Here is a 20,363-nt window from a genome sequence, read left to right on the forward strand (position 1 = left end):
CATTATTTCAGTCAAGGTTACCCATACAACAAGCTAAATCGAGTGACAGTATACAAACCACAATAATTCAAGTCGACGGTCAATTTGGTAAAGAAGGCGGGGGGGGGGGGGGGGCAGCTTAAACCTTCGCAGACCCCGAACCGAAGACTAGCAGGTTTGTTCATGACTCCTCCGTTGGTCCACTCTTGTTTCCGATGTGTGCACTGACCAACATCTCAACGCTCCTGTGACAAACGCAGTAGATCCGACAACGCACGCGAAGCTAAAAGTTATTCTTGTGACATGAATGCCCCTTCCACAACTCATAGCTACCGGAGCGTAGCCCATAGTCTCTCAACACGCCTGGTTCCATTTCTGCAGCCTTTCAAGTCAACGTCAGTGAGGCTGCGCAGGTTGTTTGTGGCTTCCGTCTAAATTGCCAAGGCACGCCCCGCCCTCGGCTCGGTTTCGCGAGGAGATCGTGCGCCAGGGCTCCCGTGGTGAAATACACCAGCGCACGTGGCGAGAGCACCGCCTGCGACTCAACAGGCGCATCTGCCCGCATCAAAACGGCCAACGGTCTTCTTGCCAGCCCGTCCCATGATTGTTTTCCACAAAGAAACGGACTGGGGGCTCCAGCCCTCTAACATTAAGAAGAAAATGAGTCAGAAGGCGAGAAACCCGTTTTCTGTGAATTTTGGGGGCAGTTGATCCGTTGTTTTGTTTTTTTTGCTGCTCGGTCCGGCACAACTATCCAATGCGGTTGACGCACCCTTAAAAGTCAACAACTTAGTTAGTCCCTTGTAGCATATTTTGAGAAACTAAACCCCTGATCTGGCCCACGTGCGTCATCAGGTATCTCTTGCGATCCTCGCCATCTGCCTCGGGCGCCTTGCCTATTCCGAACGTCCAATGCTGCTTACCGGCTTTCGGAAAAGGCTCTGAGCATTGTATGCCACGCCATGTAAACCATGACCACGTCTGCGAAACATTCCACACTTTGTACTGTGCCTCCCCGCTGACTGGCGAAAATTCGACCTCATATCCCACGTGCCATCTGAATTCGGCTGATCTCTCACCGATGGTGGTGATGATAATGATGATGATGTGGGCTTTAGGGAACGGCAACTGCCCTGGTCACACGGCGCCAGTCAGCTGCATAAACTGCACTGTCTAAACTTAGTTCACAACGTTCGCGGCGTCCGGGAACAGGAGGCTTTCGTCTCCCAACCGCATGTCACGTGAAGTTCGGTGCCGACAGACGCGCCGAGACGCTGACCAGCTTCGCAGCGCGAGATGGTCAGGCTCGGTGTTCGCCGCGCTCTACACAACACACTGGCCACAGCGGAGCTCTGTCTTTACAGCTGGCGGCAAGTGACGTCAAATTCCTTCAGACGTATGGCTGGCAACGCAAGGTCGTAATACGAGGCGATGCGGAAGACCCAGTGAGAGCGTGCAGCCTTGTCTCGCTTTGAGCTGTCACGTGCCAACTTGCACGTCCCGCTGAGCGTCGTTAATGACATCCGCCCTCCGCTGGCACTTTGACGCGACCCTCAGAGCGGACAGGTCCCCGGGAGCGCCGCGGCACCCCACGGGCAGCTGGGCGCCGCCGCACGCACCTGGGCGATGTTTTCGGCGCTCTGGATGCAGAGCGGGTTGGCGTCCTCGTAGTGGTGCACCATATAGGGCAGCAGAGCTATGACGCTGAGCGGGAAGCCGGAGCTCAGCGAAGGGTCCACGACCGATACGTCCATGAGCCGGCTGAAGCGCGTCAGCAGCGTCAGCGCCGGCTCGAACGTGCTCGGGCTGGTGCAGCCCTTCAGCAGCAGCGCGTGCACGCCCGGGAAGGTGGGCCAGCGCAGCTGCAGCTGTAGCCGGTCCACGCGGTCCCGGCAGTCAGGCCGGTCCAGCGACAGCTTGCACAGCACCTGACCGGCAGCGCGAAGGGCACATCAGGTCAAAGCGCCGCGCGGGCGGCGCTGTTCGCAGGCTGCTCGGCACTCGTCTGTCGTCACCACGCACGATCAAGGCATGGGTCAACAACGGTCGTCCTGGTCAGCTGTCAGCACTGCGGCCACCGATCACCTGTCACCGGCCTCCAGGTCAAGACACACGCACGCACGCACGCACGCACGCACGCAGCGCGCACGCACGCACGCACGCACGCACGCACGCACGCACGCACGCACGCACGCACGCACGCACACACACACACACACACACACACACACACACACACACACACACACACACACACACACACACACACACCGACTGTCACAACCGATATTGTGGCATGCCACCGATCACAGCTCGCCGCTCTCGGGTCACCGGCCTTCATTTACGCGTCGTATGACATGTCACGGTTTAAACTGCAGCAAGCAACATACACGTTTGAAGGCACCTGGCTACAGCACGGCCCCAGCAACACTCACACTATGGACCGGCTGACGAGAAAATACCACTGGAGGCATGGTAAGGCAAAGTTGACCTGTCACTCAAGACACATATATCACGCCTGTGTGCGCTCCCTTGCCCATGTCTCTACTAGCGACTGCTTCCACAGATAAGCATTATATCTAAACACTCCGGGGGAGCAGACGTGGCGCCGGGGGACAACCCAGATGACGGGACAGCTCGGCGGCTCTGCAGCCCTCTCAGAAAACGGACGGAGTCCTCCACGGTTGTTTCCATTTATTCCGTGAGCAGGCTGATGCGACCACGACATGCTGAAACCTCTGATAACCTCTGAAGTTAGCATCATTGTCTAGACACTTAAACCTAGATTCCCGTGATATGCACATGCCCTCTGAATGAGGTACACCACAGATACCTGTGCTACCTGAACCCCGACCATCACACCGCAGATACTTGTGCTGCCTGAACCCCGACCATCACACCGCAGATACTTGTGCTGCTTGTGCTACCATTACACCACAGATACCTGTACTGCCTGAACCCCGACCATCACACCACAGATACCTGTGCTGCCCGAACCCCGACCATTACACCACAGATACCTGTGCTGCCTGAACCCCGACCATCACACCACAGATACCTGTGCTGTCCGAACCCCGACCATTACACCACAGATACCTGTGCTACCTGAACCTCGACCATCACACCGCAGATACTTGTGCTGCCTGAACCCCGACCATCACACCGCAGATACTTGTGCTACTTGTGCTACCATTACACCACAGATACCTGTACTGCCTGAACCCCGACCATCACACCACAGATACCTGTGCTGCCTGAACCCCGACCATTACACCACAGATACCTGTGCTGCCTGAACCCCGACCATTATATTTTTGTATCACAACACAACAATAGACCATGGCACACTTGGCCGACGCCGAGACTGCATGAACTTGATCTAGCATGACTGGACTGCAGAATCATGACCAGATCTGGTACGGCACCAAACAGACATCGGCGCGTCGTCGCAGTCAGCGGAGACCATCCCCGCGTGCGAAGTGACGCAGCTGTTGATTAAATGCCCTCCAAAACAGGCGTCGAACGTATCGCGCCGAGGTCTCAGCTGTCGACGGCGACGGGTGACATTGGGCTGCTAAGTTGATTCAGTTCGTCGGACGGGCGCCGGCGCCCGGGGCAGCGCCTCCCCCCCCCCCCCCTCCCCGGGCCGGCTTGGAGCGAGCGAAGCCCATATGTGCCGGGGACTCGCAGCCGGCCGGACAATCTTGACTGTCAGAGAGCGACAGGAAGCTGCCAACATTTCGATGGCGACCGTTGTGCTCGCGTGGTGACGCGAATAAAGCGGATCCTTTGTGGCGCTGGCATTTGGCGCCCGGGTGCGCCTGCTGCACCGTGTGGGTATCTATTCTTACGGAGTTAGATTTTCATTGATCGCATGTGGGTTCCACTATTCTTAGTCGCGAGGGTTCGAAGATATTTGAGTGGCTACGAAAAAACGTGTCGGTTAACGAGTACAGTGTGGTCCTCTTGGGATGAGTGTTTAAAGCCGTGCAGACCGCGCCGTACTCCGTGAAATGGCCCAGCATTGCCAGGAACAGCTGGAGCACGTACAATAGACCAACGAACAACGTGGAAATAGTCTGTAACAAATACACTTAGACAAACAGCTTAAGTAGCAAATAAACGTGTGGAAGTCACGGCATTTTCTTCCGCAGCATACGAATTACATTCTTTTTGACCCTCATTCCCCACACACTTAGCACGCTTCCGCACGCACGCGCGCACGCACGTACGTACGCACGCACGCACGCACGCATGCATGCACACGCACACACACACCAATGCCGCCATTTCCATAACGGCATCAAACACAACACATTATGGTCCGATCTGAGGAGGGATTGGGCCACGAAATCTGCAGACATATCTCCAAGACTATGGTATCCTGGAGCTACTGCGTTTCACGTGCAACAGCATGTGCTGTGGCGAATGCTCACCCAAAATAATTGCTTTTCCGTAATAGTTTAGTCGAATATAATGATTTTAGCTTTAAACAAGTAACTACGAAATTTATAAATTTGATTGATAACAGGCCTTGCGAGTCGCAAACTTAGTAAATTGTTAAGCAATGAGAGTGCGCCAACCTAAACGTCAGAGCACCTCTGTCTACCAAGCTCATGAAAAGGAGCTGTTTCGATGCATTTGTACCCAAATCCGTCTAAACGGATTTCCCAAGGCGACGGACTCCATATGCTCAACGTTTCGGTGTCAACTACATGATGATAATAAGTCTGTCATCATCGCCTGCCCATCACGCAAAACGCGTCTCGCTGTTGTTAACCTTGTTCTCCAGGTTTCGTAATGGTTGTGAATGAATACCTGTTGTTTGAAATTTTAATTTCTGCCCCTCTAGAAACGGTGTTCTCCGCATAATCGCTTCATCTCATCATTATAAATGAATACGAAGACCGACTTTCGCAAGAGTCGGTCAGGCAACGCAGCACAAAAAGACCCATGCCGAATGAAACGGCAATTGCTGTTCGCCTCATTTTTCCGCGCTTTGTCTGGCTGAAATTTTCGGTTAATTTTGCTACCCATGCAGCTCCATTTGCAACATTAGGAAATCAAACAAAAATCAGCCACGTTGAATCGGAACCTACAAGTCGCCAACGGTCTACACGACGCGTTTCACGCACTCTACTGATCGAACTATTTGTTCTCATTTTGGCCATTATCAACGTGACAGTAGTCTGGACGATGCCTTAACTCCACGTCTTTCAAACAAGAATGGATCAACGCAATGATTTCGTTCTGCTTATTTCATCAGAATAATTACCTTGCCAACACGGTCGAATACCAGATACGGGTAGCCAGCACTGGGTTGTGATTATGGAAGCCAGTCCTCACCAGGCTTGAGAGCCACGTACAAGTCACTGGGTCGCGGCTGCCTGTCAAGCCGCCACAGCTGCGAAGTGTACCGCCTCTACCTGGCGACCCGTCCCGACCCGTCCGCCCCGCCCCCAACCCTGATCCCACAGCTGCGCAGTGTACCGCCTCCACCCGGCGACCCGGCCTGACCCGTTCGCCCCGCCCCCAACCCTGATCCCACATCTGCGCAGTGTACCGCCTCCACACGGCGAGTCGACCTGACCCGTCCGACCTGACCCTGACGCTGACGCTGACGCTGACGCTGACGCTGACCCTGACCCCGACCCCAACCAAGCCGACACCGTGAGTCCCCGGTCGTAAATATGGCGGCAGCGGCCGGCCCTCGCCGCTCGTTACACGGTGGCGGCGGCGCGCCGATGAGAGCGACACATGGTCGCACCCGGCGGCCCAGCGGCGACACATAGCCGCACCCGGCAGCCAAACGGCGACACATGGTCGCCCGCGGCGGCCCAGCGGCGCGGTTGGCCAGCCTGCCGTAGCCGCCGCGCCTTACACCGCCCGGGCGAGACGCAGGTGGGCGCCCGGCGCCGGCTGGCGGCGCGCGCCACAGCAGCCCCGCCTGCCCATCCAGCCGTGTTTACATCGCCAGGCGGCGGCGCCCGCCGCCACCTACAGCGTACAGCCCAACTTGCGGGGAGTTTGATGGGAACTGACTTCGCAGCACGGACTGCTCGTGACATTGAAATGTTGCTGTTCGATGCCCTACAAAGTTTCTTAAAGTTCAAAATAAGAAAGCGTCCTACTTGCCGCGAAACAGGTCTGTGTCACGTGACCTTTGGTCCGGCGCTACACGGCAGCCGCGCCGGACCTATCGTCAGCTTTTTACTACTGCTGTGGAACACAGAGGCGCGACCACCAAGTGAGATGCGAGCACAGTATCTGGTGAAACCAGATACTGTGCTCGCATGCGGCACGCACGGCGGGGGAGATGCTCGCAAAACCCGTTTGAAGGCAGAGCACTGACGAGCGCTGGCCATAAGCCATGCCGTCCGGCTGCTGCTCACCATTTGGCTATTTTAGAAAAGATAGGCATCGCCTGGTTTCAATGGGAAACTGCTGCCATGGATCTCCCCGTCAATCATGCTTAGCAAGCAGGGACTGGGAGCGAAGTCCCAAGCTCCACCTGGGGCCTTCCAGTGCGAGCCTGACGCCGCCGGCCGTGGTTGCCGATCCGGCGCCATCCATCTGAACCGCATCATACATCACACCGCGTCTGGCATATTAATGCACAACTGTCCACCAAAATTCCTCACCGGTAGCGAGAAAAGCTAAATCTCACACTGCTCCGAGATCCGGAAGTCACCGTTTCGTGCGCAGCAACACCGCTATCTCCGGGCCCGGTCTGCGGGGCGGAGCGACGAAACGGAGCCGTACCTTCTCCAGCAGACGCATGGCCAGCAGGTACTCGTACTCAAAGTCGGACTCCAGCAGGCAAACGGCCAGCCAGAAGAGCTGCGCCAGCACGGCCAGCTTGCTCTCCTCCGTGTCCGGGTCGGACATCTGCTTCAGGCTGTTGGCCGAGCGGGAGCGGCTCAGGGCGGCGGCCGGCCCGGTGGGCGAGCGGCCACTGGCGCCGGCGTCTGGCACGCGGCCGGGGCGGCCGTCTGCCGGGCGGAGAGGGACGGTCAGCTGGCTGTTCACGCTGGTCGTCCGGGACGCACGCGGACAGACGCAGCCGCTGGGGTCACACGGCACGAGCAGTCAGGGAGGGCCGGCCGCGCGCAGGCCGGCCCTCCCGAGGATCAGAGCAACAGGCCACACGGCTGACGTCAGCCACGCCCGGACAAACGCGCACAAAGGTGTCGGCACCAGCAACGTACGCGTCCGACGCCGGGAAGCCATACACCGCGCAGGACCTGTTCCGCCTCTGAAGCACGCCATGGGGAGAATTAGTGGTTCCGTCGCGTCTAATAGCCGGACAGAAACAACGCGACAAGCAGCCATTAATGCTTGCTGACACGTCATTTCACACACACAAACACTTGTCGTCACAGAGACACACGCATCTCACCACTTTTCAGCACCCGACATGTCCCGGCCCAGGAATCATACATAAAGGACGGCTGAAGGACACTTCACGGCTTCCCGTCCGGCGGAGCGAACCGAGAGCCAAAGCATGCGGGCATTGTTGGTGGCACAACTGGCCGGTTCCCATGCTGGCGCGGGATCGCTCAGAGTGGCGATGAGGGCTGCTAATGGCGTTCACTGACGCGCCCTGGCCGGGGATCCAGTCACAGAAAACAACCTGCGCAGCCTAATAATACTGCTCACCATGCACTCCGTTACACCCAATCAGCGCGAGCGCGACCACCACGCTCTCGGCCACAAGTCACCACTCCGTGTTCGCCCGGCTCCAGCCGGCGGCAGCCGTACCGGCCGGACCGGACCGGACCGGACCGGACCGGACCGGACCGGGCCGGACCGGGCCGGGCCGGGACGCGGGATAGAGGGCACCGCAGGGCTGCCGACTCTCCCCCCGGTCGCTGGGGTGGGGGCGGGGGGGGGGGGGGGCAGGGCGGTCCCGGTCGGCAGGCCGCCCGCCGAGACGGCGGTGCTGGCGGCGGCACGAGCCGGGTCGAAATGCGGCACACGCGGCCGCCCCTTCATCCACCAGCTCCGAGCCAAACGGCAGGCGTGCACAGTAGCTGGGTAGAATTGGTTGGCAGCCACGTGACGCGCCGGAGATGCGATGTAACACACAGCAGCCGTGTGTTATCACCGAACATGACACATTACAAGCGCTACCCGCGACCATTGGGGCTCGGAGGCTCCATCAATTGACGGAAATAATAAATAACCCAAAAATGAGCACGACGAGTGAGAAAATTAGCCCAGGACAGCATAAAATCCCTTCATTACATTTACCAGGGGATGATGTACAGGAAGGACAGTGTGCTAACTGTTAAGATTGGCGTGTGGTTTTGGTAGCGTGCTACGCATAATATGCGAAAACGAGCCCCTACGCTTTCAAACCAAACACTGGACACAAACGCTCCCGAATCGAAGTTTTCGCGTACAGGTTGGGGCATCCACCTAACCCCATCAATGATATACGAGAAAGGGCAGGACAACAGCAAAACTTGAACGAAAGGGATTCGACAATACTGAAACGAAAACAAGGCGAGTCAATCTACAGACACGCAAATTCCGGACTAATGAGTCATTCAGGCCAAATGACCGCGGCTCATTTGATTTATCACCGTGCCCGATTGTCGCGCCACGCATCTGATGCAAGCCGCATCCAGACACAGACAGGGCGTTTTATACCACTGGGTCGGATTTATTGGGCACTTCAAGCCGGCGCCGAGTTTTCTATGGCTTGTTCAATGCGATCAATGTGAATAATGCAGCCACTCTTTCGCGAGGAAGACACAGAGTGGTGGTCGGAAGCTCTCCTTCACGGATCTTTTCTGAGCCATCCAATAACGTGGTCTGCTCTCCAGGGTTGGAGGGTCGGGGCTCACTTCGGCGATTCATCATGCCCGCATTGGGGGGGGGGGGGGGGGGGGGGGGGCGTTGTTACGTGGGAAGCAGAACAGAACGAAATCCCGACAGGTATGACAGGCATTGCAGCGGGCATTGCGATGCCAACGATCGACAACTATAAAATAATAAAGATGTTAGGTGACTCCACATCCGTTGACAAATTTTTGGTATGCAGGTACCTGGCCTTAAATTGTTTTACGATGTTTTGTTCTACCTTAGCACTTATTTCGCGACTTAACTTGTGCGCATGAGCGATTGAACACACACTACTGGTCGTTGTGAAGCAATGCTTAGCATGTACTATGACGTACAAATCATGCTCTTTGCTGTATAATACATGTTTCATACTTTATATACATCCGACTCGATCTCGCTTCTTGCCAGCAACACAGCACATGATCGAGTGTCTGGTTGTATGCTGGGCCCGTCGACGCCATCTGCTAGTTTTGCATGCAACAGTCTGAATATCGGGCAAGAGGGAGGGGGGGGGGGGGGGGGGGGGGAGGGCTATGCTTCGTTAGGTATATAAAGCAGATCTCTACACCTGGGACCTGGTAATGCCGACCAGTCTGTTCCTAGCCAGCCTGTCCTGCCTTGGTACTCCAGCTGCTAGCTCAATCACACACGGAGGCTGAACAAGTAGCTGACAAGATCGTTCCCCACCCGCATATGAGACGACTTTCCTAACGTTTCATGATCCCGGCGTTATGCTATTAGAGCAGTTATTATATTGCTATAATATATTATGTTGGCATTAGAAGTGCCGATTGGATTTCGATGTTTTAGAATTTCAAAAATTTTCTTAGTCCAATTTGGAAATTGGATGGATAGGGTGAAGATCTTTTAATTCTTTTTTAACAACCGATATCATTTTGAGGTGTCGCAAGTTAGTATATGCTTGGACTGTTTAATGTAGATGCACATTACTTATCCACGATTATTTTATTTCCTTTCATTCCATTCGAGTGAGGAAATGCAGCCATGCGAACATTGACCGGGACTCTTGGTTGCAGGCAGTAGTTACCTGATAAAAAATGGACATTTTTGGACAACGCGATGTTTGAACACCTTTTGGATGGACAGGTCGTCTATCCTTGGGCTTGAACTTTGGACTATCCCTGGGACTGGACTTTGGATAATAACTTCCAGAAAACTCCGCTCCTAGCTGGTAAACCTGCACTTCTAAACACACAATCCTGGCGATGCACACTGCAAGAGTCACCAAAAGTCCAAAATATCAGCCGACTGTGACATCACCCGGACGAGCCGCACTCCAGACGGACGGCACGATGGCCCGATCCCGCGATCCCGCACAAAACACGGCGCGCCTTTTCCCGCAACGTGAAGAGATTCACATGCTAAATCGGGGGACCGGTCGTGTGTGGAGACGGTGAGGTAGCCTTGGTCCGCCACGCGGAACCGTCCCTGGTTTAAAACAGCCAGTGTGCTTCCGGGCCGATCCGTCAATTGACATTTTTAACTAAAAATGTGGTACGCCCACCCATATCACCCTGCGAGGAAGAAGGCACCCGCGGCACAAAAGCCGCACATTGTCAATGGAGCAGGATTCTGGAGACAGCGAATATATATATATATATATATATATATATATATATATATATATATATATATATATGGCTACAGCAAATATTTATGTTACCACGGCCGTAAGCCTTATCTCGTAGTAATAGCTCGTTGTCAACCGCTCGCGGCGACGAAAAGTGGTCACACAAACAGGGCTCAGCACTGGCCTCGCCTCCGTACTTGTTAAAAGATTTCCCTTTGTGAAGGGAAATGACAACCGTCTCAACATGGCAAATAGTCTAAAACTGCACTCCGATGAATAAATAAGCAGGCATACAAATACCTCAAAATACACTGTATGTGTATCACCGAACGCGATCTTAAGTTTCTTACCAGGTTGAGACTGTTGACATTTCCCTTCACAGAGTCGCAGGCCGAGTGGTGGCTTTTGTTCAAGTGACCCCGTGTTTTGTTGCCACATAAAGCTCGCGCCTGCATCGCAACAGGCTGCCCTCAACCAGAGGTGAATGTCAGCTCCTGGCCGTGTGGAGCGTCTCACCTCGGTCGCTGGCCGGACTGGCCGGCTGTTTGTTGGTGGCGCTCGGCGCCTGGCCCGTGGAGAAGCTGGTGGAGCGGAGGTGGCCGGCCAGCTGGGTGCCGCACGCCGGCCCAACTGAGCCCGTCACGTGCGGTCGGCGCGGCTCCTTGTTGATCAGGTTTGGTGTCGACTTGAACAGGTCCTTGACGAAGTCAATCGGCCGGAAGTCGGAGTCGATGCAGTCGACGGCCGACTCCAGAGTCAGCATGATCTCAGTGACGTAGCCCTGCATCGGTCCGGTCCGGTCAGGTCAGGTCGGACAGGGAGTGCGACGGTAAACTATGATTAAACTGACGCTAGCTTATCTCACATGAAACATGCGACACAAAACAACACCCCAAAACCGTCATCCCAGCCAGCAGTTTCATTTCCGTTCCGCGTCATTGCCAATGCAGAACAGTCGTAGCAGTAAGATTTATTCGGAGCAGTGAGGCTTGTATTGTGATGGGAAATATCGTTAATGTCTCGCGAATTGTGATGAACTCAAGGCATCTGTAACCATTACATACGCCCCTTGGTTGTTCAAAATGATATAATAGAGCATTCTAGACGACTTGTGGGCAACAGACATCCCCCACCAAGTGCTTAATGAGGCATTTGAACAACGTCACCCAAACTAACACCGGCATGCCGCGAACGAAAATCCGGGATGGCACTTGTAACGGCCTCCACCTGGATGGTATGGCAGTGTCGAACACCTTCCTGGAGCGCGTCACGTCCCAGCGCCTGCAACTGCCGTTCGGCCTCAGAGCATTCACACGACGATTAAAGTGACGCCCGCTGCTAGGCGTTGGGAGCAGGCGAGCACCCGGCCGCGTCGGCACTTGTGGGGCGCCTAACCTGCATGTCCTCGCCCTGTTCGGCCACCGTCTCCACCAGCCGGGAGAGGATGTCGGAGAGCATGCGGCACGTGATGGGCATCCGCAGCGCCCGGAACACCTGGCGACAGGGCCGGCCGACGCGGGTCAGCCCGGCGCCACCCACACCATATCGTACATGCTTAATCGATTTGTTGTTGTTGTCCATTGGTGTTTACGAGCGCGCCGACTTCAATGGTCATTTTGCGCCCATAACGATACACGCTTAATCAACGTGCTGTCGATGGCGTTATGATGATGTCAGCGTCCGTACGATGACATCAGCCGGCATGGGCATGCCATAGGTTCAGCACAGCTGCACTTCTTGCGTTCATGCAATGGACATATACTTTTCCCTCCGTAAGGCCTGATGAAATAGCGTGGTTGTGTAACTGGCGGCCACTGTCAGGGATCTTTGTGGCAGCAGATGCATACCACATACTTGAAATCACGTGCAGTAGCCATGCCCTGTTCCAAAGGCTAAGATTTCTGGTTTCGTCGTAAATTAGCCATCCGGCTTGAATTCAATTATAATTAAGCTGGACCGCAGGTGCCTAGTTCACAAGATGCCCGCCGAAGGGTCGGACTCAGAGCCAATCAAGCGTCTCCGGTTGGCGGTCGCGTGTCTCGACGTTCCCAACATCAGTCTGGGATTGACGAGCCTGCCAGACTCCCTCAGCCCCGCATTTCCAAGGGCAGTGGAAATGACGTTGAGAGCTCCAAACTAAAGAGGTTTAAACAAGTCAGCGTTCGTGAAACTGCACTACATTTACCCAATCGATCAAGGCTGCGAATACGCGGCCGCTAAGAGGAAGAAGTGCATTACTTGACCGCTTGACAATAGTGCGCCCGAAGTTGTTGCGCTCTTGGCCCACCTACGAGACAGCACTGTGTTGTGAGGTAGTCGATGTATGATACTGTTTATGCGAGAGCATTCTGAACTGCAAATTCCAGACTGAAATCCAACCAACATACACCGACTTAAACCATGCCCATGAATCGGACTGCCCTCTCCAGCACAACCCACGTCTTCCGTGTTACAGCCTGCAGCCCGCCGATGGCAGGTCACCAACGCCCGCTCGACCTCACGGAGGTGCGCACGACGCGGCCCACTCTCGGCAGCGAGCGGCAGTGTCGACCCACGAGAGGCGCGCCCACTCTCGGCAGCGAGCAGCAGTGTCGACCTGCGACAAGCGGCTAACTCTCGGCAGCGAGTAGCAGTGTCGACATGCGAAAAACGCCATCATTCTCACGGAGAAGCACAGTAGATCTGCCACGGACGCCTCACACCGGTCTCCTGGCGCAGCGAGCCAGCGGGACGTGTGCAGCGCCGACGGCCAGCGGCCGGACGCACCTGCAGGGAGCGGCTGGCCAGGTGTCGGGACGAGCAGCTGAGCGCCACGTGCAGCGCCACCTGGGCCCAGCGCTCTTGGACGCGGGCCGACGGCAGGCTCTCGCCGAAGATGCGCACCACGTGGCCCAGCAGCTCCGACAGCTGCTCCGCCGACTGGATGTGCCACACCTGGCGACGGCGGCAGAGTCACCATGTATGCGGCTCCAGGTCGGGTCAGGGCAGACGTCCTCAGGGAGTGCCGGTATAGTCGGGTCATCTGACACCCGCTCACCCCGGGCCGGGTCTTCTGGCGTCCTCTCACGTTACACACCCTCACATCCCTTTGAGGATCTCAGATAAGAACGCCTCATATCGAGTCGGATCACATTTATCCAACGTCACGTCGGGGATACCCGGGTCGTCTCACACCCCGTTATTTATTGATGATTATTTTGGTTTAGGGCGCGCCGACTTCTAAGGTTATCTCGCGCCCATAACAGCTGGGTGGCAGCCCACGTGTATTATCCTGCATTAGAAATGACTACAACTGTGAATAACGTGGCGAACCGTCAGTGGCCCATCGCGACTTAGGCATTTGGGCCGTTCTTTAACGCACAAAGGTAGCTATGTGTCCCGTGCGTGTGGCCAATTCGCACCCTACCTCTTCGCGTCTCACCTTAGGTGAGTTCTGCGGCCACGGACCCAGCTGTGGCCTGATCGCATTTGCTGTTTACTGCGACATCCCAGCAGCGTTGCCATTTGCTGTTTACTGTGACATCCCAGCAGCGTGGCCATTTGCTGTTTACTGTGACATCCCAGCAGCGTGGCCATTTGCTGTTTACTGTGACATCCCAGCAGCGTGGCCATTTGCTGTTTACTGTGACATCCCAGCAGCGTCGCCATTTGTGTTTACTGGAACATCCCAGCAGCGTTGCCATTTTGCTTTCATACAGGCAGTGATGACGGGGTAAAGTTCCTTGCCGGCAAGGGTAAAGAGCGGGTGCAAGGCGCGCGCGCTGCCCGTTTTGCGGCCGCATCAGCACGGTCGTTACGCGATACCACATGGCTCGGTATCCTACATAGGACGACAGTTTGCCCGCAAGATCCAGCGCTGGTCGGCCGATTTGAAATATGCTGTATAATGGGGTAAGGTGTCAGGACCAACAGGCCGCTCAAAGAATCGGACAGGGTCACGTGTGACTTGTCTTCACCAGCTTCGATGAAGCTCGGGGCGTAATTAATTGCGACGATCTCGGGCGTGTACACTGGGACGTGTTTCGGTAGGAAGATGCCCGGGTGCCATGGCCATCTTCAACTGCAAACCAACACCCACTGCTGTTCTGGAACAATCGGTACATGTGGCGTGAAGCCCTATGTATGATCCGATATACTGCAAAGCCTTTGACCTAAAGTCGCCTGGGATCGCCCCCTGTTTCCTGGTGCTTGAAAGGGAAGCATGCACTTTTGGTCGAATTAGCTCCCACGGATGTACGGGACGCGACCTTCACACAGCATGCAAACTAATGTCGCTTTCTCGGAAGAGCGCCTTCATCTCAACGCCAAATAGAAAAGCGTACGGCATTCGGCCGCTTTGAAACACAATTTCGATCCTGCGTGAACAAATTGCTCGGAGTCGGATGGCTTCGAAATTGGGCCAGTTGGCAGAAGTATCGCATGCCAAGCATTTTCCTCCTCCGTGCCAACGGTGGTACATTTATTTTCACCGCAAGACTGGCAATTGGTGATGTTTTAAACGCACCAGTCGCAATGTGTCACGCGGTATGATGCGCCGCGTCTTTAGAACCTTTACGGGGATCCCGCCCGCGGTCATAAATAAAACATCCGCAGCTGTTCCCACGAATGAGAGAACGGTGTAGGAATAACAGTATTCCCCTGTCAGCTTCACAAGAAGTTCGAGACACGTCCTTCAGTCTGTTTAATACTCTAACACAGTCGTCACGTAGGGTTTTCACATGTGACCTATACGTCAAGCGATTATCAAACTGCAGAACCCAAGAAGCGAGCATTGGAATAACTCGGAATCGCCTGGTTGCATAGCATTAAGGCCACCGCGGGCAATGACGGCGGCGTCTGCAGCAACGCATGGCGACTGTTGCGGATTCTGAACGGAATCCGCTCAGAATGCTCCGTCTTGCCAGCATAATCACGGCTAACAGCAAGCGACGCTCCCGACAAGCAGTCTGACCAGGAGTACCAGATGGCGACATCATCCATGAAGATAGGGCGGATAATCGACTTAGAAAGGGAGTCACCAATACCGTTTATCATAGCACGGAACAAAGCCATGCTACAACACTGCCCCGGGGACGCTATTTTCTTGTCGGGACCTGCGCGAAAAGTGCCAGCAAACGCAACTCTCTGACTTTGGCTGCGACGACCACTTTGGCTGCGACAGCTTGTAGCTCAGTGTTTAAAACCGGTCTCTGAGCAGACACGCTGTGGCGCACGGACATAACGCCACCGTGTGCAATGGAGTTAGCTGACAAACATCGCCGCCACGCACCGCAAAATAAAGACCAAAAGGCTGTCAGGTGATAGTTTTGTCTCGCGTAGACACACCGCCGTCGGGCGCCGTCCGTCAACGCACGCTTGCAGATCCTGGTAGCTCGTTCGGATACCCCGCTACTTCCACTGTAACATGTTCTTCATGAAGATAAAGGGTGAGGACGGTCCAGAGACCTCCACCGATCCGCGATATCCACGTCTACAAAGAGACATGTGTGTGGGTTTCAGTGAAAAACGAGCCTGATCTAAAATAACTCGACTGCGCCAGTCGCGGGAGACGCAGTCGGTCCAGCTACGGGGCTCAAAGAACCACCGGGGTCCGTGCCCACCGCCGCCGGCTGGGTTCTGGGCCGAGCACGTGGACTGTCTTTTGTGGGCCAGGTAAGCCACGCTTTCCTGAGCCTCCTGTTCTAAACGGGGACGGCGCTGGCGAAGCCGTGACTCGAAGTGGTGGCGCTGGAGGCCTTGCTTAGCCTCGCAGGCGCACCTGCGAGCTTCCAGGCGCTCCAGCGCCTCTGCCACGATCCCACAGGCACTGGCGAGGGGTGTATGCGGTGAGGAGACCGGTCGAGTCTCAGAAGAATAAACGTCCGACGGCGCGCGAGGACTGCGACCACGCCGAGCCACCGTCCGGCCGTCGCCCGTCGACGATCCAGCCGGCGCCGAGGAGGCCAACGGAGCGGCGGCCACCGGCTGCCCGATCGGTGGGCAGGGAGCTTGGAGTGCCGGCTGGGAGTCCGACGTTCAGACCGATGGAACAGCCGACAAGCCAACGACTTCAAAAGTCCCACGAACTGAACTGCCGTCATTTGCCCGATCACGTTAGTGTTTGGCAACAAAGTTTTCACTTCCGATGCACACAATGCTTCCGGGTGGGTTCGTTGTAAAGCTCACGAGCTTCACGGAAAGACGCTTTCAGAGGTTTTAATTGATATGATCCTTTCTTTCGCGTAGGCTGGGCATGTGCAGTCGTACGTCGTGTGTGGGACTTGGTTTTTGCCGCAGCCGACGCAGCGGGGCTCAGCAGAGGTGCAAGCTTCGCTTGTGGTTCAAATGACACACATTTACCACATGTTGGGGCGGTTACTACAGTGGAGTTTGGTGTGGCCAAATCGCCGGCATTGGTAGCATTGGATGTGATTAGACACAAGGGGGGACAAGACACAAGACACAAGACATTAGACACAAGGCCTTCATGCGAGCGTATCGCACACGAAGCTCGGCCCCGCAAATCAGCGCACTGAACGCGATAATAAGCTGCGTTGGTGGGGATAAACAATCCTATCTATTTGATAAAAATCCTACGAGCGGCCGCGAAGCCGAACTCCGACAGTTCCTCGACTATCTCGTCCTCGTGGACGTCACGAAGATCGAAGCAGCTGGCCACGCCCCTGGACGAATGCTTGACGTAGTGTAGTGCTACTGACTTCGACAACATTTTCATGCCTGGCAGTCTCATCCCAAACACTGCACTTAAGTTCTTTAGCTGCTATCTAGCGAACTCCAGTCTGTTTGAATATGGACGCAATGTATCAGGTCTCATCTGATAATTTCCCCACACTTGTCGCAGCCGTTCTGTTTCTGAAACGGTGACAGGGGAGCCAGGCTAACCTCATCCCTTTCAAAGATGAAGATCCGTGGACCGGGGAGAACTGTCTTCTCTGCAACCTGGGGTTATCGAGGTCCGATCCCCTTTCGCAGGACGGGCGTTTTTAGAGCAAGCCAATATCACGCAATGTTTTTGTCGGCACGGGGTCGCCAACCCACCTCGGAGCTCAACTGGGGATGGCCCAACACTCTATCGAGAGGTGGTCACGGCCGGGGCTACCCCGGTCCTCTACAGGGAAAGCCACACCTCCCACCACACGGCCAAGTGTAACCGGGGGATCTCTGCCCGTCCGGCCCTGGTCCAGAGTCGCTGCCCCCTGACTCTTTGAACCACCGCGCGCAGCCGGGCACCCAAGCGGAACTCCGCGATGGGCACCCGGCATGCAGCGCAGGTGATAAACCGCTAAACCCGTATGGAGCCCTACCCCGAGCCCCCCCACCCCGGATATCCTGGGCAAAGTGGAATATTGAGACGCACTGTGACTGGCCCGCACGACGCGCCCCCAGTCACCAGCATCCGACCAACCCGGGGAAGTGCATAATATTGCTCGCAAATGCACTTGACAATTTACGTAATTTTGCTATATGCTGTCAGCCAGAACAAAGGCCTCCCTGTTGGCCACACTTCACGGTACGGCACGGACGCATCAACGGATATCGACTGCACTTCCTGGAGCAATAAAGGGAACTCCGTACCCCGAGCGCACTCATACCTTCCTTAATCACGACAATACATCCGACAAAGGACGTGCCGGGCGCTGCTGTCAGGGAAGCAGTTCCCCGTAAGGAGCCACCTCTCGTGTCTTATCGTAATCATGGACGGGCTGGAGGCGCGCGCGCTGGCCGCTCACGGCGCGGGTGGAGTGCGCCGCGTCGCGAATGTCTTCTGATGCGTGCATTCCGCCGACGACGCGGAGTCAACCGCTCGAGGCGCTGTGCGGCCAGCCGTCCCGGAGAAGCCAGGACCCACGCGCGTTGGGAGCGAGAGCGAGAGCGAGAGCGAGAGCGAGAGCGAGAGCGAGAGCGAGAGCGAGAGCGAGAGCGAGAGCGAGAGCGAGAGCGAGAGCGAGAGCGAGAGCGAGAGCGAGAGCGAGAGCGAGAGCGAGAGCGAGAGCGAGAGCGAGAGCGAGAGCGAGAGCGAGAGCGAGAGCGAGAGCGAGAGCGAGAGCGAGAGCGAGAGCGAGAGCGAGAGCGAGAGAGAGAGAGAGAGAGAGAGAGAGAGAGAGAGAGAGAAGAGAAGAGAGAGAGAGAGAGAGAGAGAGAGAGAGAGAGAGAGAGGAGAGAGAGAGAGAGAGATAGAGAGAGAGAAGAGAGATAGATGAGAGAGACTCTCTCTCTCTCTCTCTCTCTCTCTCTCTCTCTCTCTCTCTCTCTCTCTCTATCTCTCTCTCTCTCTCTCCTCTCTTCTCTCTCTCTCATCTCTCTTCTCTCTCTTCTCTCCTCTCTCTCTCGAAGAGAATATCTCTATCGAGCGAGCTGGCGGTTCTCAAATAGAGCACACGTCTTTCCATATGTGTCCGCGACCAGCCGCCGCTTCAGAATTCCACCCGTGGCCAGCCCCTTGCTCGAGGGAGATTACACTCGCCGAAACGCACCAGAACTTTGGCAAACCACTCCAGCCACTAGGGCGGAGCGAGCATTGGATACCAGCTCCCACAAGTCCGACTGGGTTGACCGAACATGTGCGCAAAACGTGACCAGAAGGCGGGCACATCCCGCGTACCCAGATATCTCTAAACTTGTAAATCACTTAAATAATCCGTAAAAGTTCTATCCATTCGGCGTCGTTACAAGGCGAAGTGCACGTCGCCGATGTCACGCCTTCCGAAGGCATGGCTTCATTTACGGCTGGAGTTTTTCATTTCTTTAATGGTGGCTTGCCTGCCGAGCTGTTGCTCCCACGCTCAAATACGGAACCGAAAGCACCATAAAACCCACTCCAAAAGACAACAAAGACACCAAGAACCACAAAACTTCACACCCGAAGGCAACCGATCCTTAGCCACCACCGCAATGAATTTTGTGGAGCTCCACCGCTGACCTCTGTGGCGCCCCAGACGACGGCGCTGCGCGCAGCACGACCGCCTTCCGGCCGACACCTGTCCGAGGCACCGCCAGAGGGGCGCAGCACGACCGCCTTCCGGCCGACACCTGTCCGAGGCACCGCCAGGGGGCGCGCAGCACGACCGCCTTCCGGCCGACACCTGTCCGAGGCACCGCCAGGGGGCGCGCAGCACGACCGCCTTCCGGCCGACACCTGTCCGAGGCACCGCCAGGGGGCGCGCAGCACGACCGCCTTCCGGCCGACACCTGTCCGAGGCACCGCCAGGGGGCGCGCAGCACGACCGCCTTCCGGTCAACACCTGTCCGAGGCACCGCCAGGGGGCGCGCAGCACGACCGCCTTCCGGCCGACACCTGTCCGAGGAACCGCCAGGGAGCGCGCGGCCGCCCAGACGGCCGTAGGTCCCGCACCCCGGCGCCAAGCGGCCGCGTCGTCACGCGAGGTGCGCTGGGCACTGATATCCCTGATGAGGATTCACTGTTAACGACACGCGGGCATTCGGCCTGAGCCGTCAACGACTTTGCTCAGCGATAACAGCATAACTTAGACTCTCGGCGCCCCGGGCGGTGAGTTAAAACCCGGATCTGTGAAGCCACATGCGCTGCGAGAGTGTAAAGTTTGCAAGTTTAAAGACGCACAGCGTTGCCATTAATTGTTCGCCAAGACAGACTTTCGTTTGAAAATGTTGCATTGATCCTCCGCTCATTTGCGCAATGGGTGAAGATCCGCGCGGACTTGGGAGGCCGGGGTAAGGCACGCACCGCAAACTAACCGCCGTGGTGATTGTAACAACTATTGGGCCCGACGACTTCTGAATGCATTCGCGCCTACGCCCAGCCGGCCGCTGCGATGGCTGCCGCAGACCACACCACGGCTTCATGCCAGACTTCTATGCCGACACAATCGGGCGGGCCGCTTCTGCCGGCTGAGTCATGCTCCCGATTCACTTCAATGTAAGTAAACTTCTGTGAAAATTACACGCGCACCAGCTCGAAAGCTCG

General features: G+C 56.1%; 1 protein-coding gene across 1 annotated transcript in view; it reads right to left on the reverse strand.

Annotated features, from left to right (window-relative positions):
* The window catches only part of LOC119107380 (protein furry), a gene marked incomplete at its 5' end in the record, with an annotated part of 110,482 nt that overhangs the window by 29,894 nt on the left and 60,225 nt on the right, over window positions 1–20,363 (reverse strand). The window contains 5 exon segments of the mRNA XM_037230813.1: window positions 1,599–1,907; window positions 6,742–6,971; window positions 10,937–11,201; window positions 11,816–11,914; window positions 13,187–13,354. Coding sequence (XP_037086708.1) covers window positions 1,599–1,907; window positions 6,742–6,971; window positions 10,937–11,201; window positions 11,816–11,914; window positions 13,187–13,354 — 1,071 coding nt within the window.

Source organism: Pollicipes pollicipes, unplaced genomic scaffold (genome assembly GCF_011947565.3).
Source record: "Pollicipes pollicipes isolate AB1234 unplaced genomic scaffold, Ppol_2.1 Scaffold_6686;HRSCAF=7923_pilon_pilon_pilon, whole genome shotgun sequence".
Taxonomy (NCBI): Eukaryota; Metazoa; Arthropoda; class Thecostraca; order Pollicipedomorpha; family Pollicipedidae; genus Pollicipes; species Pollicipes pollicipes.